The sequence below is a fragment of the Leptodactylus fuscus genome, chromosome 5 (assembly GCF_031893055.1).
Source record: "Leptodactylus fuscus isolate aLepFus1 chromosome 5, aLepFus1.hap2, whole genome shotgun sequence".
Lineage (NCBI taxonomy): Eukaryota > Metazoa > Chordata > Amphibia > Anura > Leptodactylidae > Leptodactylus > Leptodactylus fuscus.
In genome coordinates, this window is record NC_134269.1 from 174,500,618 (window position 1) to 174,527,632 (window position 27,015).

Here is a 27,015-nt window from a genome sequence, read left to right on the forward strand (position 1 = left end):
TAACAGCTCACGAGTAGCCTCCGATTCCGTCATGTGGTCTCCTACAAAAAAGACATTGACCCACGTTTATCAAAGTATTTACACCTTATTTGTGTATTGTATTTTATTGGTTTCTTATTTGCTTACTATATATTTATTAAATATTTGAATGAAGAATTTCTATGCCAGTTGCTTCACGTACGTCACTAAACAGTAGAATGCAGATAGATTTTGGGTAGAAAAGCTGGTATCCTAAGTCACTGAGAGTACATTTTAACACAATATCAGTCTATACCAGGGGTCCTCAAACACATGCATCCCACCGAGGGCCTTTTTCCGGCCCATTGGCAGGGATCCGCCGTCGTCCGGGTCGCTCACTAACATGGAATCTGGTACAGGATTCCCCATTAGTGAGCGATCGCTGCTTTCAGTTGTATGTGCAAATGCACATACAACTGAAAGCTGTCAGGTAGGCCACGGTCCTCACAACCGCAGCCTACACTGAGGGCAGAGTATGACTTCTACCCCAATACAGGCGTGATGACGTAAGACATCAGCTCCTGCAGTGAGAAGAAGGAGGACGCCCGGCGGCTCTTCGTGTTTGTGTGGGGAGGTGCGTACTGAAGAGCATATACTAGTGTGTGTGGGGTGTACTGAGGAGCATATAATACTGTTGGGGGGCATACTGAGGAGCATATAATACAGTGTGGGGGTGTACTGAGGAGCAGATAATACTGTGGGGGGAGTAAAGAGGAGCATATAATACTGTGTGTATAATACTGTGTGTGGAGGGCGTACTTAGGAGCATATACTGTATAATACAGTGTGGGGGCATACTGAGGAGCATATAATACAGTGTGGGGAGGTGTACTGAGGAGCATATAATACAGTATGGAGGGGCGTACTGAGGAGCAGATAATACTGTGGGGGGGTGTACTGAGGAGCAGATAATACAGTGTGGGGGTGTACTGAGGAGCAGATAATACTGTGTGTAGGGGGGGCGTACTGAGGAGCATATAATACTGTGTGTAGGGGGAGTGTACTGAGGAGCAGATAATACTGTGTGTAGGGGGGGCGTACTGAGGGGCATATAATACTGTGTGTAGGGGGGGCGTACTGAGGAGCAGATAATACAGTGTGGGGGTGTACTGAGGAGCAGATAATACTGTGTGTAGGGGGGGCGTACTGAGGAGCAGATAATACAGTGTTGGGGTGTACTGAGGAGCAGATAATACTGTGTGTAGGGGGGGCGTACTGAGGAGCAGGTAATACTGTGGGGGGCCTGCTTTGGAGCGTATAACACTGTGGGGGAGCTACTGAGGAGCGTACAATCTTAAAGTTTTTTTAAACTATATTTTGGCCCTCCAATGGTCTGAGGGACAGTGAACAGGCCCCCTGTTTAAAAAGTTTGAGGACCCCTGGTCTATACTGTATGCTAGTCATGCTGCACCCGTCTTATAATAAACTAATAAGGCTTTCCGTCCTTTACCAACCGTAGATCTCTGTTTAGAATAATAATTTCACATAATTGTAACGACCAGTTAATTGTAAATTGCTTTGATTATTTAATTAGGTTTAATAACTCCTTTTCAGTCCACTAATATAAACATATGTTGGCAGGGAAGAGCCACATTCTGTACATCATTTAGGGAATGACATTATACAATAAATAATGCTTTGTTATTAACCGTATTGGCCTGCCATGGTGACAGCCCCATCAGCTCGGTCCTTCATTTTTGACAAGGGAATTAAATAATCATTTATCTGTCAAAAAGCTTCAAAACACATTGCTCAGTCTGTACGTGGACTTGTCTGCTTCATGGTTCAGTTTATACAGTGGGGAGCCCTGACTTCACTACTAACATCATAGATGGGGTTGATAGGAATCTGATAACATTCTGTCTTCCCTGGATATCCTATTATCCCTTGTTACAATGAATAAACTGACATTTACCATTAGATCATTTTTACCAGTGATCTGTGAATAGGGATGTCATGGTGGAATTTTCCCATCCCCCCAATACACCAGTAATAGTGTACAAATTATTATTAGGTCCCCTGACCCCGGTCTGTTTGCTATTTAAAACTATTAAAAATTAAACACCTTGTATTCTGGTCACCAAGGCGCATGAAAGGTTAATCTTTATTAACTAATTCAGTCTAGATTTCTGAAGTCAGTCATCCAAATCAAATAGTCAGCAGCTTAACTGGCATGGAAAACTACCTGACCGAGGGGCTAGCAAGACTCCAGGAAGAAAAGCCGGGAATAGAAACCCACTGTGGACATTTCAGATACAATTTCTGCTGTACTACCAAAGATACCTTTCAAAAAACCTTCATACATCAAACACCCTCGTCCACACATTCCCTTTTCAAATGCCATTGGGGTTGAACCAAAGATCTTGCAAACATGAAGAAATGGTAATCTTAAATTAAACTTTATCCCCTTCACGTTTAGTTTGTCCTTCATGACATCTGATTTTTTTTTTTTTTTGGTTTTGCATCTTAACTTTTTAATTGTATTTGGGACACAAGCTGTATTTTTTAATAAAACCATTATGAGGTACATGAAAAAAGAAGGATAAGAAAAAAACGCGATTCTGCCTTTGATCCTTTATCCTATATATTATTTACAAGTGCAAAAATTGCAGCAGTACTCCGCATTTGTACTTTGCCACGGTAGCTAGCACATGTTCACACTGGGATGTGCTGTCTGAATCTTTAGTGTGAGTGTATATTAAACTTATTTATTTTTTAAATCTTTAAAGGGATTCTATCATTGGGAGAACTCATTTTTAACTAAGGATATATTTGCATAGTCTTTAGATAGGCTATTCCAGACATACCTTTAATTTGTTAATCCTCACAGCCGTTTTTGAATTAGCTGGCTTTTATTGGTATGCTAATTAGCCATCTTGGAGCACCAGAAGTTCACTGAGCACTGTGTGTTAAGTGTGAACAGAGGGAGGTGAGAGCTGGGAAGGCTCAAGAGTCATCATCATCAGCAGCAGCCTCCCTGCTCGCACCTCCCCCTATTTACAATCTCTATGTAGCTAATGGAGATGGCTGAGTACAGTGCTCACTTATCTTCATCAGTCTTAGAGACTGACCGAAGCAGCAGCGTGCGTACGCAACCATTGCTCAATTAAAATAGGGAACACAAGGCCCCTGCTCTTGTACTGAATCGCTCACTGTCCCATTCAGGACTCACAATATAAATTAGTATGTCTTTGTACTATGGGAGGAAATCAGAGTACCCCGAGGAAACCCAGACAAACACGGGGTGAACATACAAACACCTTACAGATGTTGTCCTTGGTGGGATTAAACCCTAGATACAAGATATAGTGCGAACCACTGAGCAGTTTGTTATATAGTCACAGCTTGCAAAATGGTGATACCACTTATGAATTCACTGCTAGTAAAGGCTTTCACAGTATACCAAAGAAATGCAGTATGGGGGAATGGGCATAGGATAGAATCAGTAAATTGGTAGAAAAGTTCATTTTAGTGTATTTAGTCAGAAATGTACATTAAATATGAGCAGACACTTCTATCTGTGTTCTGGTTCTGCATACATGTTAATACCGTCATATTACATAAGCCATGGTAGCGGATGTGGTTACGTAGCCCGGTCATCTCTTTGATGTAGTGGTGCATGACTTTGGACACTTACAGAGTGAAGAAGGAGAATAAATCTGCCTGTTCCAGTCTGCCAACCTCTTTATGATCTGGATGTCTCTTTAGCTGCGAGTTGAGCATGTTTATTAGCTAATATTTCCTTGTGACTTTTGTGCAGCATCCCATCAGTCCTTCAGGCCGTGCCGGACACAGATTGTGGTGCCATAAAATGAATATTTTTCTCACAAAAAGAGTCCGAGTGGTAATATTTTTCCGTAACATGAGCATCTGGGGTCTGTGTAATCTTTGTCTAATAATCAGCTGGTTGTTAGAAGGAAAAAACCCAACAAGTAAACACTCAGTGTTTCCATTTAGGGCATTGAAACTGCATTCGGAGCCACATTTCACAAGAACCCAATGTCTTGGTTTCCCATCTGCATATGTAAGCATTCAGCATTTCTTACAAGTGTTCTAGAAGTTGTATTAAATCATTCATGCAAGTAAGTGATACAGAGGGGGAAAGTCATGAAGGGTGTAGGGTGCGCATGATTAGGAGTTGCCAAATATGGAGCAAATTCTGCCAAATTTCTCAAAATGGCACATGGCATAATATACTTTGTGCGACACTAGTTAGAGATGTAAGATGTATTAAGCACATTTCTCTTTCCTTATTTCTATACCTAAATATTCACAGGTTTTTTTTTTTTTATAAAGTTTAAGAGGACCTGACACCAAATAGGAACAGTTAAGTGACATCCCTAATATGATTCTCGCTGTACCATGGGTGAATACAACCTCAGCCATCATCTGTGTTGTGCATTTATCTGATGATAACGTGATGCTCTTCTCTCAACCATTCATGTAAACTTGTCTGATGAAGTGGCCTCTCCTCTCCAAGAAGAAGGCATCGTTGTTTTTGAGTATTTAATGTCATATGCTGTATATCTAGTGTAATTGAAAAGGAAGGTGAACAATATGCCCTACAACTTGTATCTGCGTTGCTGACAGTGATTATGGAGCCTGCATACAATGTAGACAAACTGGTTGTAAACACTAAAAAAACACTTGGCGTCGGAGCCTAACCTTTTTGGGCTTGGTACTTGAATGTGGGGTGGTCATCAATTTAAAGCCGTTTTCACACATGCAGAGTTCAGTTCTGCTAAGTTGCATTTGGGATGATAATCCTGGCCCATACAAAGACCTAGTTTCCTGGCTCAGACTCAGCCTTAGGCCCTTTTCACATGGGGCAAGAGGGGGCGGATTTTGGTGCTGAATCCACGTCATTATCCACCCCCTCACAATAGCAGTCTATGTAGACCACTAGCTTACTTGTTGCCGCTCACGGAAAAAAGAAGCGAGCTGCCCTTTCTTCAGGCGGATTCCACGGCTGATTCAGCCCCGGCGTCCGCCTCGCGGCAGTACCCTCCGGACGAGACCCATTCATTTGGGCCTACCCTGGAGCAGGAAGCCGCGACAGCCATGGCAGGCGCATTTTGGCCCTATTGGGACGCAATCAGGACTAAAATCCGCCAATACGCCCCCTCATGCAGAACACCTTGGCTGTGATCAGTGTGCTATCTGTCTATTTCACAGATAGCTCACTGACCCATTCATTTCATGGTCACGTGTGCGGGCTGACAGTCCATTCCACAAAATATAGAACAGGTCCCATTCCTGTCCTGTTTTGAGACCCTTGCTTCCATGGCTCCTATTCATTTAATGAAAGGGGTCCAGCACATAGGTGATATCCGTGTGTCCCCCATGCACCCCCAATGCCTTTAATTCACGGCAGCGAAAAAGCACACAGTTGCGTGCATTCATCCTTTCTAATTCCACTGTCTACTAGCTACCTATGACCAGACAAGGAGTGATATGGTTGTGATAAGGACACAGGCCCCTAGTAAGTGAATGGATGGGAATCACTATCTTTTCTACGGTCTATAATGTCGTGTTTTAGGAATCGCCCCTAAAATCTCACAGTGTAATCCTTATGGATAGGAAGCTGCTTCTCGGAATGTATTTGCAGCCTTAAAGATTTACAAGAATTGCTAACAGAGTTGCCAGGTTGTTTATGACCGTAGCAACATGGAATAGAGCAGACTTCCCGGGGTGACTTATTTTGTCTGTTTTGCAATACCTTCTTCCTGTTCTCATTACAGTCCATTTTTTCTGTATTGTTTCCATGTATTTTATTTCTGTTCATTTAATACAGCTATGCTTTAAAATATGAAATATGGAAAAATCCAAAGTCGCGGGTATTTTTCTATTTCCAGTTTTACAGTGTGTGATATTTTCTTCTAGGTCTATGCATTGTGTTTTCCAATACCTTATGAAACAGTCTAAAACGTATATTGCAGACATATGCATCTGAATGCGTACATAGTTGTGTAGTATATCGCCGGCACCAATAAAATGATATCATATTTTATACTATACTTAATCTGAATAACAGTCAACTGCGCTTTCCAATACACTGAAAGCAACATATCACAATGTATATTGGCCCTCTACTACTTCTGGCCATACATTTAGCGATAGAATTGAAGGGGTACCCTAGAAATCTCGATTTTTTTGTAGAATGTTCACCCACAGACATGGTGTGAAACTACCTTAATTTCTTGAGCAGGGAATGGTCACAGATGAAATTGGATGTCTCTGGTGTGGGGAAAATGTTCCCTGCGGTTAATGCTCTTTGGAATTGCTGAGTGTAAACAGATTACATGATCATTATATGTCTGAAGGTGAGCCATGTGTTTATTGTTCCAGCATCTATGCCAGATGTTTCAAGTCATTTAATTGCTAAAGCCACAAAGTTTCCTGTTCATCTATTTAGAATGTATGTAGACAGTCTCATTTTTGGAACTAACTATCGAAAAAAAATCTAAATCCTGCTTTTTAGCCAGAGACTAATTTAGTTGTTTGCCTCCCCAACATAAAGCTTAAGGAAAACGTTAAAGTGGTTGTCCAGTGGGGGGGGAAATTTTTGCTTAATCGCTTAGAGTGGGTTGTAAAAAGAAAAGAAACCGTGCTCATAAATTCCCACTGTTCCCATTCCGATACTTACTGGGTTTTCATGAGTCTCCACTTCCTGATCACTGGCTGAGGCAGATCACTACAACGGCCAGTGATTGACTTGGTGGGTATTCCCTGTGGGTTGTCCTGTAGAGACCAGGTGGGACCCAGTAGGCATGGGAATGGGCACACACTACAGCGACGGCCAGTGATTGACTTGGTGGGTATTCCCTGTGGGTTGTCCTGTAGAGACCAGGTGGGACCCAGTAGGAATGGGAATGGGCACACACTACAGCGACGGCCAGTGATTGACTTGGTGGGTATTCCCTGTGGGTTGTCCTGTAGAGACCAGGTGGGACCCAGTAGGAATGGGAATGGGCACACACTACAGCGACGGCCAGTGATTGACTTGGTGGGTATTCCCTGTGGGTTGTCCTATAGAGACCAGGTGGGACCCAGTAGGCATGGGAATGGGCACACACTACAGCAACCAGTGATTGACTTGGTGGGTATGTCTTTTGTGTCGTCCTGTAGAGACCAGGTGGGACCTAGTAGGCATGGGAATGGGCACACACTACAGCGTTCAGTGATTGACTTGGTGGGTATGTCTTTTGTGTCGTCCTATAGAGACCAGGTGGGACCTAGTAGGCATGGGAATGGGCACACACTACAGAGATCAGTGATTGACTTGGTGGGTATGTCTTTTGTGTCGTCCTGTATAGACCAGGTGGGACCCAGAAGGGAATGGGCACACACTCTGGAATACATGAGCTGAATATTTCTGCTTTTCTTTTTTTTTCCTACTACAAAATACAGTAACCCATTATATGGAGCCATATAGCCCTCTTATGCCCCAATACAGATTACATTCATTCAGGTGCCATGTGCACTATATTTCCAACTAGAAGCAATGCCTCATACCTCATTACAGACAGGTCCAAAAAACTAGCGTGCATACTTTTACACCTCATTTCCTATGTGTTTTAGTTAAAGGCCCCACGTAATGAGCTGCAGCCAAAAAGTGCTGCGGGAAAAAACATGGTGGAAACGGATTTCTTTTTTTCCTGCACACTTTTTACAGAAAGTCTGCAGAGTTTTCCTCTGAATACTTTCTGCTTGTATTATACCTATACGGACACCACCGGTGTTTCTGTGGATAAATTCTCAAGCTGCAGTTTCCAAAAACATTTCTGCTGTGGGTATTTTTTTGCAGGAACTATGGAACACCACATGTGGCCCCAGCCCTAGACCGTTTTTCCGACGGGGGTGTAACTTGCTGAAAAGGGGATAGAGTTAAATATGCAAATCTATGAGGCAGAAAATTCACCAAAATATTGGATAATGCAACAAAAATTTCTATCACAGTTATGTCAGAAACTAAGCCAATAGTAAGTGGTATAAAGTAAGACTAGACAGTCTAAAAGAATTTCAGGTTTTCAAATGGCATCTAAGACCTTTTGGAAAATCTGGTGCAGTTTAAGACGTCCTAAGCTTATACTGTCTTAAACTTAGTATTAGCCAACATTCACTCGACCATGGGCGAAAACGGCTGTTAAAAAAAAACGGAAATGTTTTATGGCTGTACTTTCCCCTGAGGGGGCGCCTGTTTTCATCAATTCCGCATATACAGAGGCAACACGGTGGCTCAGTGTTTCTCACTGTAGCCTTGCAGTGCTGGAGTCCTGGGTACGAATCCCGCCAGGAACAACATCTGCAAGGAGTTTGTATGTTCTCCCTGTGATTGCGTGGATTTCTTCCCATTCTACAAAGACATACTGATAGGGAAAAATGTACATTGTGAGCCCTATATGGGGCTCACAATCGACATTAAAAAAAAAATAAAATAATTCCTCATATGTTGCAGGGCGTGGAGGGGTCCGTAAAAATGACCAAAATTAAAACATGACCTATATTTTGACAGTCCGTTACAACAGATTATCAAAATATCAGTCCTGTGAATAGCCCCAATAAAAACTGGTCATCACCCATAGGGTTGGTTTATCTGCCCCACAGGGTCTAGTGGGGTATGTAATCATGTTTTTTTATGTTGGTGTCATACAGAAACCAACAGAAAAACAAATCTCTGTATAATTTTCTATAAATGTACCAGAGCTATAGGGAGGAACAGATCAGCTCTCATAATCCTCTGTGGAGGTCCTATTATGCCTTTGTACAAAACTGGGCCGAATAAGACCTGATACAGCCATATCCATGACCCAACCTCCAACTGAGTCTTATACTTGTTGTGTATCTTTTTTCTTTAGACGTATACGGTATATCTGTGTTGAACATAAACTTTTTGGCTGTTTTCTGTGGTCCAAACTTTTATGGTCAAAATTTGGGGGGTTTTAGCAAATGTGTTTAAAATAAAAAAAAAAAGTCTACACCTCCAGTGTTAGTATCTAAACAGCACAGTATCTGTCTTCACTGTAGACAATACACAATGCTGAGAAAGCATTTTGCTCCGCCACATATTAATCTGCCTGCTAAAAGTGGCTGGAGTTGTTGTTCCTGTAATACCAGGAATTATGTATGAATGCAAAGTGAGAATAGATGAGCATTTGTTTGTAACCAGGCCAATTCATGTTTGCATTGTCTGTGTTGACAGTACGTAACGCACGCGGAGGTGATGTGCCATATAGAATAAACAATATCTTTTGTCAGCTGAAAGACGACAAAAAAAATAAACTTCTGGATTTGCTCATCTTAATATTAAGGCAAGTAAAAACATACTGAAACAGAAAGACAGACAGGTTATTTATGTTCTGTCCAATGGAGAAATAAAGAGCTTTTATCTGGGCTGCGGTGGATTGTACTATTTGTAATTTGTAATGTGTAGCACATGCATACTGTAGAATAGTAGGAGTTTGTATTAGAAGCATCTCTTAGGCTAAGGCCACTCATTGCAGAAAAGCAGCATTTTAGAAATCCAAGGGTAGTTTAGACAGAGTTTTTTGGTCCAGAACCTGAGGCAGAGGCCGCCTCAGGTTCCGGTCCAAAAAACAGGTAGCCGCGATTGAATGTCAGTGCACTGCACCGGCATTCAGTCGCGCACTCCGTTCCAGATTAGGCCCAATGAATGGGAGGAGGGAGTGTCTTCAGGCCGAATCGTGAGGCGAAACAGCTTGAAGAATGAACATCTCACTTCTTTTTCCGGGAGCTGGAACAAGCATTGATTTCAGTGGGAGCCGTCTTTTTGGTCAGGATTTTAAGGCGAATATCGCCTCAAAATCCTGACCAAAAATCTCTGTGTGAACTTACACTAAGGGCTTCCTTTAGATTTCCCATTACATTTCAAGTGTCTCTTGACTTGGCTGAAAAAAAAACACCCCAGCAAAATCTACAACGGTAACAGCAGTTTTTCCGCATTGTGGGCCTCCAGCCTTAGGGCTAGTTCACACGGGGACATGGAGGCGGATTTTGACAGCGGACTCCACGTCATAATCCGCCTCCATATAATGCTAGTCTATGTAGAGGGCTAGCTCTTTCTTTTTCCCTAGCGTTTTTTAACGCTAGGCGAAAAAAGAGGCGAGCTTCCCTTTCTTCAGGCGGAAGCCATGGCTTCTGCCTAGCATCAGCACCCTCCGATATTGGCTCATTCATTTGAGCCGACTACGGAGGGGAAAGCTGAGACTGCGATGGTTGTGGCAGGCAGGTTTTGACCCGAGAGTGACGCGGCTCCCGCGTCACTCTCTGTGTCAAAATCCGCCCCCGTGTGAACGAGCCCTTAGAAAAGAATTTTGGCCATAGGCCCAGTTCACATCTGTGTTCATTATTCTATTCGGGGAGTCCGCTTGAGGACCACCTGAACGGAATATCGATTGCAATATAAAGTGGTGAGCAATAAAACCACACGGACCCCATAGACTGTAATGCTGCTTGAAGTACTTTCCTCTCCGCATGACTCATGCGGACACTGCACGGAAAACACATGGACCGCATTATAGTATATGGGGTCCATGTGGTTTTTTAGCTAACCACTTTTTATTGCATTCGGTATTCTGTTCAGGGGGGATGTCCCCATGCGGACTCCCCGAATTCAATACTGAACGCAGATGTGAACCGAGCCATAGACATTTATCTTTGATAAGTGGGGGAAGCCCACTTGGGAGAGGGAATGTCCCAGAAAAATTCTAATGCATCATCTGTAAACTTTGTGAAGAGACCCACACACACTTTCAACCATTTTTTTCTGCTCTCAGTCCTGGTTGCTATATTCACATTTTTATTACCATACAGAGGTTCACAGGACCCCCATTCTCCCAATAGGTGGGGCCTATTAAGTGAATATGCCTGAACTATAAAGAAGCAGGAAGAGATTTCTGGAGCTTTCGGTGATCAGTTTTTGTAAGATATATATGTATTATATATATTGTATATACTGTATATATGATCACCGTTTTTATATTTTAGAGATTGCTTTATATTTCACATGCAAGACAGTGATGTTCCCAAAATCTCCTGAGCAATAGACTTTCCAGGGAACATTTGTATGAGCTTTGCACACCTTTAAAGTCTCCTTCACAGGACAGTCGGTTGGGAGTATATCGTAACTTTATTTACAGTTTTGCTGTTCTTGAAGGAGGCCTTTATGTATTGTATTAGGTGTTAATACTTTCATTGTTGCTACAGTACCTGGAAATTGGCAACATCCATGCTCTTGGCTGAGACATCTTAGAATAATCTTATTTTATTTAATTTTTTGTTTTTTATGATTACCCAGTATAGCAGATGTAAAAGAGACAGTTTGATTCATATTCTAGGTAAAATGCTTAGGGGCAAATAGATTAAACCTAAAAGGTAAGTAAATGCTGTATTATGGTGCTGCCACACGACCATAGCTGCACCCCATTCTGCATCCCCATATAAGTAAGTGAAAAATCAATAAATCACAGGAATAACAGCCAAATTACTTATACATATAAATGAAAGAACCTGTGGCTTCAGCATTGGGAACGCTGTGGATGCACCTTAAGGCTGAGTGCACACAGAGGCCGCCTCAGGTTCCGTTCCAAAATACGGGTAGCTGCGACTGGATACCGGTGCAGTGCAGGCATCCAGTCGCGCACTCCTGCGCCTAGTCAGGAGGGAATGTCTTCAGGCAGAGTCGCCTCACGAATCCGCCTGAAGAATGAGCATGTCTTTTCTTTTTTTCCGGGTGCCGGAACAACTTTTTGGTCAGGATTTTGAGGACGGATACCCATCTGGACAGCGGAATCCAGCCTGGAAAATCCTGCCTGTAAATTAGATGGATTTCATGGCCCGAGCCCAGTCAGGAGATGGGACTGCTTGCATCATAAAGATGTATGATCCTGGGATTATCTGCCTGCTCCCAGTTTCACTATCTGCACTCTATACAGTATGGGACAGTGAAGCAACAGGCAAGTAGGGATTCCAGATATCATAGATCACGACAATGCAGAGTCCCGGTCTGCTAACTGGGTTCAGGATTGAAAATCCAGCTTATATGTGGACTGAATTTTCTATCCCAAATAACCATCTGCACATATTTTTAAGGAACGTTGAACAGTCTTTTCCAGTATAGTTTTGAAAAGATATTAACAGCACCATGTGTATGTATCCTTACAGAACACAGGCCTATGTAAGGTCTAGTTATTGGCAACAAACAGGAACATCAATTCCAAATAATTTGCCTGTGTGAATGTGATTGAACAATCGACACACAAGCAAGCACTTGGTTTTTCAGGTGATTACATTGGCTACAGTACATTGACCTGTGTAAACAGGGATGTGTAGCCAGTGAACAATGAAACCATGTGGTTTATGGTCTGTTGCTTTGCATTGGCCCTAGTGATAGAAAACAGGGCGCTGTACAGTGCGAGTAAGCCTATGATACAGAGAGCCCATATTTCTGCTACTAGATATAGACCTCATATAAGGCTGGGGCTAAATGCTAGCTTTGAATTCAACTGTCGCATGACCAAAGATTGCCATGTTGCACTACGACTCTTGCACCGATGCAAGTGAATGAGGATGTATAGCAACCTTGATGTTTCTGGCAAATGTGGCTGAGTCCTAAAAGGATCGACCACTGCTTGCTCTTTTTGTGAATTGATGTTGCCACGAGTTGCAGTTGTCATGAAGTGACCCCATTCGCTTGCATTAATGCAGGTGTTGTTGGACAACAGTGATCTTTAGGCATGCAACAGGAGTAACCCCAGTCTAAATAAAAAAACATTAAAGAGATGAAAAGCAGTTGTGAGCAAGGTATGATATAAAATGAAAAAATAAGCATATCTCACCTTCTCTGCCCCCACAGTCCCTTTGGCTGTCTCCCAACCCTCCCCATCCATATTTTGTTCCATCGCTCAAGCAATTGTATCAGTGCCAGACTACTATCCATCATGGCTGAGGCCAGTAGTTGTCTAACCAAGTGCATAGACCAGTGGTTCTTATCCTTCTTTGAGGTAGCGAACCCATCAGTCTCATATGCACATTCACCGAAGCCTTCTTTAGTGATAAATCAAATATGATTTTTTTCCAAATTCAAGACATAGGTATATGTTTTTTTTACTGGTACACAAAATGAACCGTACATATGGCCTAGGGTTCGATCGAACCCCGGTTAAGAACCACTGGCCTAGACAGACTAAGAGGAATTGTGGCCCCACCACTGGGACTAAAATAGAAGTGCAAACTTCTAATGACATTAGACTAAATATCTGCTCAATTCCATATCTGATGTCTGTATCACCAGTGCCTGTAATGTCTCCTTATATCTAATGAAATATTCTGTTTATTTACAGAGGAAAGTAGGAATGTCATTTATTCTCCTCATTTTATGTCTTTTTAATATTCTTGTCCAAGACAAGATGAAATCTCGTCTTTGCACTGAAACTTAATATGTAATTCAGTACACAAGGAACATATTGCTCATCTGTATAGTCTGAGCAAATTATCTAGTTCTGTGCCAGCAACATATTATTATTTTGTATTATTATATCTTATTATTTTTGTATAATTGTTTTACTACCTTGGTAGTTTGGGGTGTTTGTTATAGAGATGTCCAAAACTGTACATTATAAGTACATTATATGCCAAGTTCAAAGTAAAAAGCCCATTGAAGTCCACTGTTATGTAGACCTTACTCCTTCAGCACTGGCTCCGTATGCGCCTTTTGTATAATCCTGTTTATAGGTCATTCACTTAATTGTGCTCCAACATTCCAATGTGAAGTAGGAATTTCCAGCAGAAAGTGCAGGATTATAGTTTGATTAGGACTAATTGGCAGAATTAACTGCATAGCAGATCTTTTATGTCATACAAAGAGTTAAAGTTATCAGCAGATCTTGTAGTGAGGATACTGAAAGGGCAGCTAACTCCAGTCAATAAAAAATCGTCTTCAATTTGAAATTGGTCAAATAGTGTTAACAAAACTAGCCATAAAGGTTCTATACAATTTGGCACAGGAAAGCCAGACTGTCATCTGCATACACATAGATCTGGTAGGTGGAAATGAGCTATAGCTTTATCTATAAGGGGTGTTATGTTGCTTCCTATGTCCGGGGCTGTGGATTCAGCAGATCAAACCACCAACTCAGACTCTTCAATTCTTCCAACTTGGACTCCTTCATAAATGGCTGTGAAGGAGGGCTTAGTGATTTTTGACTTCTTCTGGAACAACCCACTTGGATTATGGGATGACATTGATAAACATGTCTCTTCAGCATTATCAGCTACGTATATGAGTGTCATGAAAGTAGGTGCGTGTGAGTCACTTTGGTTGTGTCATACTTATAGAAGATTTCTAACACTTGTCATTATAAAAGTATTAGGAAAAATGCCCATTTCACCTTTAGGGTAAAGACCCATATTGCAGAAACGCAATTTCTTGTTTGGCAGATTTTGCTTTCCTTGTTTAAAGGGATTCTACCATTAAAATTTTTTTTTTTTTGTCTCCGCCGCGCCGTTCCTCAGAAATACCGGTTTTTTACCGGTATGCATATGAGTTCTCTCGCAGCGATGGGGGCAGACCCCAGCGCTCAAACAGCGATGAGGGCGTCCCCACCGCTGCCAGAGAAGTGTCTCCAAGCGCCGCCTCCTTCTTCGTCCGCTGCATCTTGTTCAATGTCTTCTTCCGGCGCAGGCTCGTAACTTCTAGCAGAGCAGAGAAGACTGCACAGGCGCAGAGGCCACGGGAAAATGGCCGCTAACAATACTGTGCAAGCGGCCATTTTCCCGTGACCTGTGCGCCTGCGCAGTCTGCTATGCTCTGCTAGAAGTTACGAGTCTGTGCCGGAAGACATTGAACATGACGCGGTGGACAAAGAAGGAGGCGACGCTTGGAGACACTTCTCTGGCAGCGGTGGGGACGCCCTCATCGCTGTTTCAGCACTGGGGCCCGCCCCAAATCGCTGTGGGACAACTCATTTGCATACCGGTAAAAAACGGTATTTCTAAGGAATGGCGCTGCAGAGACCACATCTAAAGGTAAGAGACGAATAGCCTTTCTAAAGGCTATTCCGACATCTTAGCCTTTTTAGCTGCCTTTTGGGGCCTTAGCCTTAAAAATCTTTTTTTTTTTCTTTTTTTAACTACTAGGGAGGCTTACAATAATAAACAGTGCATACTTACCTCCTCATTTTGCCAGGGATTTAGTGGAGAGCCTCCGTTCAGGTCTGTCATCTGACCCGCCCGAGAACATGAGTACATCAACCAATGAGTGATGCTCTTTTGAGTCGGAGCATTAGTACTTATTCTGCAGGTGTAAATGTAGGCTTCAACTTTAGCAATATTCTACTTTGATAGAAACGTGTTGTCAGGGTACCACCTGTCATTTGTTATTTGCTAGACAAATGATAAAGCAAATCAGTATAAATGTCTATTGAAAAAAACAAATAAAAAGGGGGAGCATAAAAGATATTACGCGGTGCCATGTAGATGTCTGACAAGTTACATTTAATGGATTAACGGTCCGGCTGCTGCAGATCTTATAAATCAGATGTAAGTGCTGTGCTGCCTACTGAATGAGGTAGAAATGAAACAGTGGGTGATCTTGGCACGTCCAGCTCCGTCTGGAAGGAACAGGACGGCTAGTTGTGAATATTCTGCCTAAGATAATATATACATTGCTACAGTTTTTGGAGACGTCACTATTAGGACAAGGCTATGTGGCCAATTTAGTGCCTGCAACCTTGAATTCCAGTCACATTGTATGCGTCCTGCAGGTTACATTCCTTGTGTTAAGCAGCATATCCATGAAGACTTTTCACACACTGACAAATAGTCATCTAGAATTAACTTTCCGTCTTGTATCCAATATCCTTTTGCAGATTATGTAACCCTTTAATGTCGACGCACCTTATTCTACAGTGCAATGTTTCTAGAAACATTATGGTACTCGCTCATCTCTAATTATGAAAATCCAGTGGGTCAAAACCAAAAATTGTATCTGTTCATTTTGATAGGTTACATTTTTTTTTTTTTTAATCACAGCAGTAATTGTCTAGGGGGGTACCCTTTCTTGAAATCGGACAACTCTGTACTTCGTGGCATCTTGCAATCGACTAATTGCAATGCTGTTTCTTACACAATATTTAACGGTGTGACGTACATTATGATTGCAGATATCTTCATTTACATTTGCATGGGTGTCCAAATACTTATTGGTAGACAGTGTATACGGGCGGGCATTGGGTATATTAGCAGTCTGCTGACATCTATCTAAGGTGAATGGCCATCTTGAGGGTAAGTTCACACGGGGTAATTTGGTCAGGATTTTGAGTCCGTATCCGCTTCAAAATCCTGACCAAAAAGACGTCTCCCAATTGAAATCAATGAGAGCTGGTCAGGTCTTTTTTCTGGGAGCCGTTTGTTTCAGCTCTCGGAAAAAGAAGCAAGATGCTCATTCTTTCAGGCCAATTCTCCTCGTAACGTCCGCCTGAAGACACTCCCTGCTCCCGACTAGAGCCATTCATTTGGACCTAATCCGGAACGGAGTGCGTGACTGGATGACAGTGCAGTGCACCGGCATCCAGTCGCAGCTATCCGTATTTCGGTCCGGAACCTGAGGCGGCCTCCGTGTGAACTTACCCTGAGAATTAGTAAATTCTCCTTGTCTGTATAAATGTAATTTTGGTGATAATATACTATAAAATATAATTAGAAAATATTACACCTATATGGCTAGCTACAAGACGTACACTTGAATAACATGAATTGGATCACACAAGCGTATTAATCCTTTCTTGCCACATATTCTATGTAATGAATAAGCTTCCAGGGAGATGTATGACATCTAAACAGACAGTAAAATGAGGTGTCCTAATGTGGAGCTGGCAGGCACAAAGCAAGCTCTGCATTTTATTAAAGCCATGTTTATCTGCGCACGGAACAAGGACCTTATTTAAGAAGCATTTTCTAAACATTGTTTTGTCACTCCTCACATTGCGCTGAGCAGTTTATTGAATGTGCCCAGATTATAGCGATTTTCTTTGATGCATTGATTTTGCTTCTAAACAAAAGTTGACTTTCTCGAGAATTTCTCTGGTTGACTTGTCAGAGGCGTTTCTGAAGTACAAAGAGTTATTGAAGAACACTTATTCATAAGCCATTGGTTAAAATAACATCCTTTGCCAAATGTAAGTGCAGTCAGGAATCAGGATACATTATGTGCAGAAACAACAGAGTTTATACAAAAGGCGTATGTAGGTTTCAATAAGAATATCATCCTTTTTACTAGTAAAACTCTGGCCGCAATGCTCAGCTTAGTCTTGGTTTGCTATAGTTGTCATCCAGGTCTTCTGAAGTGTGGATTCTATTAAATGGATCTGGGTCAGACATTAAAATTGGCGGCTTATTTTATTGCAGCTTAATGGTAAAATATTGCAGAACGACCACAATGTGTCACCAGAAAATGACAGTTTTTATGTTAAATATATTATTAATAATTTTTGATTAAAAAAATCTACAATCAAGGACCCTCACTTATCATTGTATCAGCATTGACATGTTCTTTTTTGGAACTGAGCCACAGTTGCGCATGCGCACTTCCACTCCATTCAAAGTCTATGGGACTGGCAATGATAGGTGACTCCAAGGGGGCGTCTGATGGTCCATTCCGTTATTCTATTATTTTATTTATTGCGCTTACTTATATTGCGCCATCCTATTCTGCAGCACTTTACAGACAATGTCAGTCACTGTCCCATATAGGGCTCATAATCTATATTCCCTACCAGTATGTCTTTGGAGTGTGGGAGGAAACTGGAGTACCCGAAGAAAACCCACACAAACACGGGGAGAACATACATACTCCTTGCAGATGTTGTCCGTGGCAGGATCTGAACCCAGGACTTCAGCGCTGCAAGGCTGCAGTGCTAAAGTCATCAGAACACAACCGGCAGCCTCGAAAAACATAAGTTAGTTCATAATTGAATGCACGCCGATGTCACTCCGAATGTCCACTGCAAAATTAGCCCCAACTGGGATGCACACTTGGTCATGTGCTTGGGGTATCAGTTGCCCACATGTTTCTGTAACGTCACTGCATCCCTGGCTTTTTGAAGCTCAGTTTATCTTTTCAGTGGCCCCAATATGTGTATTAGAGAATGATGGTGGATTGCTTGGCTTCATGTGTGAGAGATCAGTGCAAGTATATGAACACAGGATCTTCAGGAAGCAGATAATCTTCTTCACGACATAAGATGATAAAGTACTGTAGATAGCACATACTGTATCTACCCGATGTATATTATATATTACAGGCCAGGAACTTAACATTGCCTGTGCATACGAGTTCTGCTCACCTTCTTCATTGTGTAGGGGCCAGTTTCAGGACCCCTGTTTCATATTAAGACATGACAAAAGGTAATGCGTGCATTTGCAAAATAAATCTATTGAATTTAGACTTAAGAATAAGTGGGTCATTGGTCTTCAGTGAGCCAAGAACATTCTTATACTGCAGTTATAAAGTGACTCTGGCAACATTATTAATTCATCTGTTACTATAGCCAGACATTTACCAGCATTAACTGCAGATCATCCAACTTCATTAAATTTTATGCACACTATAGTTCACTTTAATATAAGGGCGTTCCTGAAACTAGTCGTTTGATGCATTACACTATGGGAAACAGCTCAGTTTGCTTCCTGGATAACCCTGCACTATAAAAAAAAAAGTCAATGTTATATAAATGGAAGCTTTTCATGAAAAATAAAGCATATGGATAAAACTATAAGTTCTATACGTATAATATTAAAACTAGACATGTTTCATATGCAGAGAATTCCTCTGTGTTGAGTATTTAAGGCAAACCCATTGGGTGATTTCTACTGCCTTTTATATGATTGAGAGCTGATTGCAGAGACAGTAGGTACAAATGTAATAAAAAGGTAGAAGGGATATCACAACTTAAAGGGATCCTATCATTGGATAACTTTTTTTCTGACTAACACGTAGGAATAGTCTTAAGGAAGGCTATTCTTCTCGTAACAGCAGTGGGGGCGTCCTCAATGTTACGAGAGAACTCTCCAACGACACCTCCATCTTCGTCTGGAACGGCCTCTCCCTGCGTCTTTTTCCGTCCTGGGTTTCAGTCTTCTAGGCCTCGGGTCTTGGGCAGAGCCGACTGCGCATGCCCGGACCACAAGAAAAATGGCCTGCTTACTCAATAAGCTGTTTAAGCAGCCACAAGAAAATTGCCGCTCAAGGGGCCACACGGTGGCTCAGTGGTTAGCACTGCAGCCTTGCAGCGCTGGAGTCCTGGTGTTCAAATCCCGCCAAGGGCATAAAACCATCTGCAAGGAGTTTGTATGTTCTCCCCGTGTTTGCATGAATTTCCATCCCATATTCCAAAAAGACATACTGGTAGGGAAAAATGTACATTGTGAGCTCTATGTGGGGCTCACAATCTACATTAAAAAAAAAGAAAATTGCCGCTCACACAGCTTACTGAGTAAGTGGCTATTTTCCTCTGCCCAAGACCTAGAACATTAAAACCTTGTACGGAAGAAGATGCAGGGAGAGGCCGTTCCAGAAGAAGATGGAGGCGGCGCTGGAGATTTCTCTTGAAGCATTGGCGACGCCCCCAGTGCTGTTTGAGCGCTGGGAACCGCCCCCAGTGCTGCAGAAGAATTCATTTGCATAATGAAGAAAACCTGGATTTCTACTGAACAGCGGTGGGGAGAAGGTATCTAAAGACAGAAGAATAGCCTTTCTTAAGGCTATTCCTACGTGTTAGTCAGAAAAAAAGTGTATCCAATGATAGGATCCCTTTAACCCTTTCCCGACATCCACCGTACTAGCTTTACGCAGTACACAACCGGCTCCAATGTCTTCGATCGGTCCCCGGACCGATCAGAGGCATAAACTCTTCCGGCACCTCGGTCAAAGCTGACCGAGGCGCCATTTTCCTGGTGATCGCCGGCACCCGGAGTAAGCTCCGGGGACGGCGTCACCTTACTATGACAGCTGGGAGCCTTGTGAATGCTCTCCGGCTTGTCATTACATTGCTGCTATAGCAGGCTATGCTACATAGCCTGCAATAGAAGTGATGGTACCTTGTAATGCATTGCATTAGTGATCAGACCCCCTGGGGTTCAAGACCCCTAGGGGGTCTAATAAATGTAAAAAAAAAAGTATTAAAAATTCAAATCACCCCCCCTTTCCCTAGAACACATAAAAAAGTAGTTAAATACTGTGAAACACCTACATGTTAGGTATCCCTGTGTCCGAAATCACCCGTTTTTTCACTGTTTTGATTCTGATAAAAAATTTGAATAAAAAGAGATCAAAGCAATAGCATTTCCCGAAAATGGTAGAACTAAAAAGTACACCCGGCCCCGCAAATAAAGATGCCCTATGCATCCCCGTACACGGACGTATAAAAAAGTTACGGCTGTCAGAATATGACGAATTTTAGAAATTTTTTCTTTTAAGGGGTTAAAATCTAAATAAAACCATATAAAGTTGGTATCCCCGGAATAGTAACGAAACACAGAATACAGGGGACATGTCATTTTGGCTGCACAGTGAACGCCGTAAAACCGAAGCCCGTAAGAAAGTCGCAGAAATGCATTTTTTTCTTCAAATCCCATTCTGAATTTTATTCCAGCTTTCCAGTACATTATACAGAATAATTAATGGCGGCATCATGAAGAAAAATTTGTCCTGCAAAGATTAAGACCTCATATGGCTCTGGGAGCGGAGAAATAAAAAAGTTATGGGGTTTAGAAGGAGGGGAGTCAAAAACTAAATATGAAAATCAAAAAATGCCATCGGCGGGAAGGGGTTAAAGATCTTTCAGTTCTCTGTATGGAATGATCTCCGCTTAGCTTGGTGTTGTTTGTACAGCCTAACCTCAGCGGGGAGGGAGGACTTCCGATAGCTCCTTCTCACAATTGGGGTGAAGCAGTCGGTCACTGACAGTGAATGCACATCCAAGTTATACATGGCCAGGTATATTCTTGCTTATTGCTTGTCCGCGCTTTCTGATATAAGGAATCTGCACATTTTAATATCTATGTGACTCCTGGTGTTATCCATTTTGTCTCTTCACTAACCCAAAATGTGTATAAAATTGTGGCACAAATTCTGAACGAATATTTAAAACTAAGTAATAGTTGTCATGGTCTTATGTGACTGTATATATTACGGGCCACAATGAGTTAATGAACAAAACAGCGAGTCCTTGTCAATTATCTTCATAGTGTCCTATGTCATTTCCTCATTGTTCGGCCACTGGGGATTCCTCTGGTACAAAAAAAATAGGACAGAGTGTCTTTGACTGGCATATGACTAGAAATGAGTTTTGGATGACAATGGGAGGAGGAGATAATATGATACTCCGGGCACATACACAAATGTTCTATCTATCCAGGACATCAGAGTAATCTGACCAGTTTTATAACATGTTAAGTTACACTTTGCATTGAACAGAAAATTCACCATGTTAAACACAATATGCTACTTTGCGAGAAATGAACCTCGTCATATTTGCATCTTGAGTGTTTAATCCTACCTAGTCTCCAAGATTTGCAGCATGCATTCCTCAGCGCAAATCCTCCTTTAAATCCTGCCATTCTTATGATTCATCGTGGTATTTTTTCATAGCATTCAAATGAATTTACACTAATATAATGCCGTAATTGGCTCCGTATACAAAAGACTGACAGTTCTCTTAGGGAGACAAGTAAAGGTTTGTTTCAATGTGTAACATCTCCATGGTGAACAATTAGGTCGGTATTTACTTCGTAAATATGGCCAAACAAAGAAAATATTACTAGAACATTACGGTATTATTAATACGTGAAATATGTGCCGACATTTTCATTGCAATAAATGAAAGAACTGGTCCTTAGACATATTGGGGCAGATTTACTAATACTGTCTCAGGTCTGGTTCACATCCGCGTTTGGTATTCTATTTGGGGAGTCCGCAAATTTCATACGGTACATGTGACGTTACAATTAGAGTGTATGCTACAGTCACACGTTGCTTGTGGTACAACATGTACAGTATACAAAGGCTGATCTGTAAAGGTTTCATCATTATCAGCAGGATAAAGTTTATTAGATGAACCTGGCTTACTCGCAGATCAACCAATTTACAATAATAAACCGTGGGCAGATATGTAATATCAGATTGTGTTGAGCCAGGGATGACACATTTTGTTTTAATATAAATATACCCCGCTATATGTAATCCCTTAATATGACCTAGTTAGATTATAAAGCGACTCTCACATGGCAGTATTTGTAAACCAAAACCAGGGGTGGGTTCAGATTACAGAAGAGGTGCAAACTTTTCCATTTATCTCTGTAGGTTCTTCTCTTGGTTTTGACTTACAAACACTCATGTGAAATACTGACCATAATATTACTGTGTGAAAGCATCTGCGTTCAGGCCATTCTGTTCCCCTCTCCGCATGAAAAATGAGGAGAAAAAAGTAATTTTCTTTCCACGTTTTTCGTGTGGAAACCAAGTGGAAAACACACAGACCCTGTTATAGTCTATGGGGTCCGCGGGTTTCCTTAGGTAACCACTTTTTATGCGGACTCCTTGAATGGAAACCCATGCGAAGATGTGAATAGGGCCTAAAGCCTCATGCACAGAGCAGAGCTATTGAGATGAAGGATCTCTGTGTGTCTCTGTATGGGGCGCCTATGGAGAGTACTTCTTCAATATGCCATCCAGTAGAGCATGTCATAGTATTTTTTTTTCCATAAATTCGATAGCAAAAAGCTATGAACGCCTCAGTATTAAAGAGGAGAAATGGTTGTTCTGTCTTTGTATTCTAAATACTTGTACTGTTAAAATTTCAGTTTATGGATATAAGATCGTACAACTCCTTGCGTATAGAATAAGCATAAGTAGGATAACTAGCATCATTGAGGTTATTAATATGGCCCATTATGTAATAATAAATATAATAGGAAGTTGATATAGTGTCATGAATTCCACAGACCAGTCTCCTATTTTTCTAAATTTTGTAGTATTGGAAAATTAACTTGTTTGTAGCTGAGTATTGTACAAAAGATATAGATAAAATGGATTGGTTCCAATGACTGGCTGAAAGAAATGATGAGAATTATGCCCGGTTCACATTAGCGTTTGGCATGAGAACCCACCCCCTCCCCCGAACGGAACACCAACCCCATTATAGTCTATGGGGTCCATGTGTTTAACTGCACAGTGCTTGCAGTTGCGTTGGTATTCTGTTCAGGGGGGGGGGCCCATCCTCCGGATGGAAGCCAAACGCTAATGTGACTGTTGTTTATCAAGTAGGGAGGTAGAATGATGGAGGCTTCTAAAAATCCCTCAATATGGCTGGAAGACGACATGCACGTTAAGTAAAGGATATGTACTTTATAAACATGAAGGAATCCCCATATTTTATGTTTGGTTAATATGGTTTTATATTAAAATTACATATGACACTTAGTGTGTCGGTTTCTAGTAGTAAAGTATAAAATATATAACCACAGGGTTGAGTCTGGAAAACGTTTCCTATAAATTGTTTGTTTAGGAGTCCTACACATAAGGATATACAGGATCTGTAGCAGTTCTATGGAGTACGGCTATAAAATACAGCGCTCATGTCATCTTATACTCGCTCTTCTGCACACTGCTCATTTTGTGGAAATGTTTTATTTCAACTCATCAATTATTTTTTGAAAAGTTGCATCCTGAACAAAATATAGCACGCCAAGTGCGGGAGAACTGTGGGAACTGGAGCCCTGCCTGCTGCTATCCTAAGGCAGCAATCATAGGTTTAGGGCTTTACGTTCTTCCTTTTGGATCACTGGATGTTCCTGGAGCATTTCAATGTATCTCTTCGCACCCTTATGAGTTTCCAATTTTGGGAAGTGCAGAAATTATAGGAAATAGTTTTTGCTTATTTATTATGTTTCTTCACTAATGAGTAAAATAGAAACTGACTCTCTGTCCCCACATACCTGTAAAATACACAGGTGGTAGTCTTCAATCCCCTACCCCGCATAAAATAGTCATAAATCAGAGATTTGGGACTATTTAACACTACTTGTGGCAAAAGTATGGTAAACTACCCTTGCTGTATTCATTAACATTTATGCCGCAGAAAGGTGTTACTTGAAGCCGCCCGCAGCCAAAAAGCACTGTGGAAAAGACCACGTCAGAAACGCATTGCGTTTTTTTCCATGACGATTTTTACAGAAAGTCAGCAAGGCTTTCCTCTGTGGACTTTCTTCCCATATTATACCTTGTGAAAAGGAGACAGGCAGAGTGCTGGAGACCAGATATATCAGCCCCAGGTTTCTGACCTATGTGTGGTCCAGGGCGGATCTGGAGTAGGCCTCAGCCCTGGTGTAGATCCTTGGCTCATTACTGGGCCTGAAAAAGCTTCAGTTCCTGCATTGCAGTGCAGATCCATGAGGTGAAAGGAGGTGTGTGGTTCTGTCCTGTAACCCTGAGTCCGGTGAGACAATATTGTGCCTGTGTTGTTCGTGTGGCTGATATTATAAGCCACACGTATAGTTAGGTTATCTGTTCTGTTTAGCTAGTGGCTCAGACGAGCAGGTATTTATTTTGTTTTTGCCTGAAGTTAAGGCTGTATTTTGTTTTGCTCATTTTGTGCCTGAAGTCAAGGTTTATTTTTTTTCCTTTTTTTTTCTAAATAAACCAGTTTGCTGCCTACTTTTTGTCCCTGTCTTGACTGTTTGGGTCCGCACCACTGCTTCTACCGAGCTAACTTCCCTACAACCTATATAAAATACTCCAGCATTTCCATTGGGGTAATTGGTATGCTGCAATCTACAAAAACGTGACAGCATTTCTGCTGCAGATATTTTTTAGCAATGTGTGGATAGGATTAGCTAGAATCCCATCCACTTTGCTGGTATGGTAATACATTGCCCAATGTAGGCCCCCAGCCTTAAAGATGCACCACATTTTTGTCAGTGTCACGTCGTAACCACAACAGTAAATCTGGCCACTGTGTCAGTAGGAGACTCAAAGTGATGGTCATGTGACGTAGCTGAGGTTCAGAACAAAAGAGGAAAAATCATAAATAGAGCCACCAGATCCTGAAGTACCATAACTTCATCTACCTTATAAGAGCCTGGAGAATACATGTGTTGTTGGGAGTGGTGCTGTAAGCAGTCCATTGGATTTTGGTTTTCTAGTCCCGCTTCATCCAAAAGAGTCAAAAGTGTCTGTGTCTATCAGAGAAACACATTTGTGCTACTTCATGCTTCTGCATTGTCTCACCACACCAAAGTTAGAGTTTGTTCGTGTAACCATTGCATCCCATTCTTTTTAATGGGGTAAATTCGACTAGTAATGATCAAACTTGCTTGAACCAAAACAAATTGACCTGGATATTGTAAAAGTTTTTGACTTGACCCAAACCAGAAACTTTTAGGCTAATGCCCCACATTGCAGAAACCCAGCTTTTTTTGTCGCCATTTTTTGAGCCAAAGCCTAGAATAGCTACGAGAGGAACGGGGAAATTCTTATACTTCTCCCTTCTTCTAAATCCACTCCTGGCTTTGGCTCAAAAAACCGCAACAAAATCTGCAACAAAACCAACGTGGGGACTCAGCCTTAAAGTTCATCCCCCATAAATCATTATTATAATCTAGGTCACTTTACACCCAAGAGGTATAATAATCATAATCTCAGGATAGCTGTGAAGACATACTAAACACTTAAACGCCGCGCCTTACCTCTCCTGGACTCCCTCAAGGTTATCTATGGTGGGCTTCAGCATCCTGAGTGATGTCATGGGTTGCGGTGATGTCATGACTTGTGCAACTTACCATTCCTTTACATATACAATTGGGTTAGAAGATGCAGGGACTACTCACATGGTAGCTGCACCAAAGTAACCCACGGTTAGGAATTGTACTATCATTTAGGATTAAGCTCATATCCTATTATTTCTGATTATAGTCATATTACACTATTGTTAGATATTATTACATATGAGGATAATAGTTAGTATTTTTGGATTCTGTTGGCAACAAACATAATAATCATAGCCTGGCTGAGTCAGCGGCATCAACCATCCTAATAACTTACGGCAAAAATACTGATTTTCTACTCACTCTACACATTCTCTTTTAGGATTATACTTTGCTGCAGAAGATATGTTATTCCTTATATATAGTTATATTATTTTTTACTTATCTGGATTTATTGTATGAATTTATTAATTTCTTGTATTTTTTTTTCTCATTTCAGAGACTTGGATAAAAATAATATTACAAGGATTACCAAGACGGATTTTGCTGGCCTGAAAAATCTTCGAGTACTGTAGGTTGCAATAAAAAAGCTTATAATATAATATGACACAATGTGTAACCGAGTCACCATGTTATTTTCTCATATGTTTGTTTACCAGTAAATACTATAGAATACTATATACTATGCTACAGACCTATATTTCAGGAATCTGGAAAATCCTACCAATGCAATACATTTCATTTTATAACACCATGGTAATAGTGTTTGTATTGTGTTGACTGTATTTCCAATATACCCACTGCGTATATCAGATACTATATACTGTTGAATCCTGTTTGTCCAGGTTGTATAGTAATATTCCTTATTCATACGAATGTTAAGTCAATAGCAGGAATAGTATTCTCATTATTGTTGTAATAAATAGAAGAATTTTCGGTCTCTGAACATACAAACCCCACACCAGTGATAATTGTGCGGAGGTCACAGCATTGACAGTTTGCTTTGACATTCCACAGAATGTTCCCATAAGCTGAAGATTTCCCGCTCTCCTTATCTCCAATGTATAGTGTATCTTTCAAAGTCTTTATATTGTTTTACACATTTATTACACTTTTGTAAGAATTCGGTTTTTTGGAGTAGAACAAGCATTTGTACCATTTTGACATCTAGATTTTCTCTACTCTCTGCATTCATGTTCTACTTCTAATTTGCAAACA

General features: G+C 41.3%; 1 protein-coding gene across 1 annotated transcript in view; it reads left to right on the forward strand.

The window, feature by feature from the left end:
* Positions 1-27,015, forward strand: part of SLIT3 (slit guidance ligand 3) — a 394,890-nt gene that overhangs the window by 15,461 nt on the left and 352,414 nt on the right. The window contains 1 exon segment of the mRNA XM_075274737.1: positions 26,297-26,368. Within this exon segment, the coding sequence (XP_075130838.1) occupies positions 26,297-26,368 (72 nt within the window).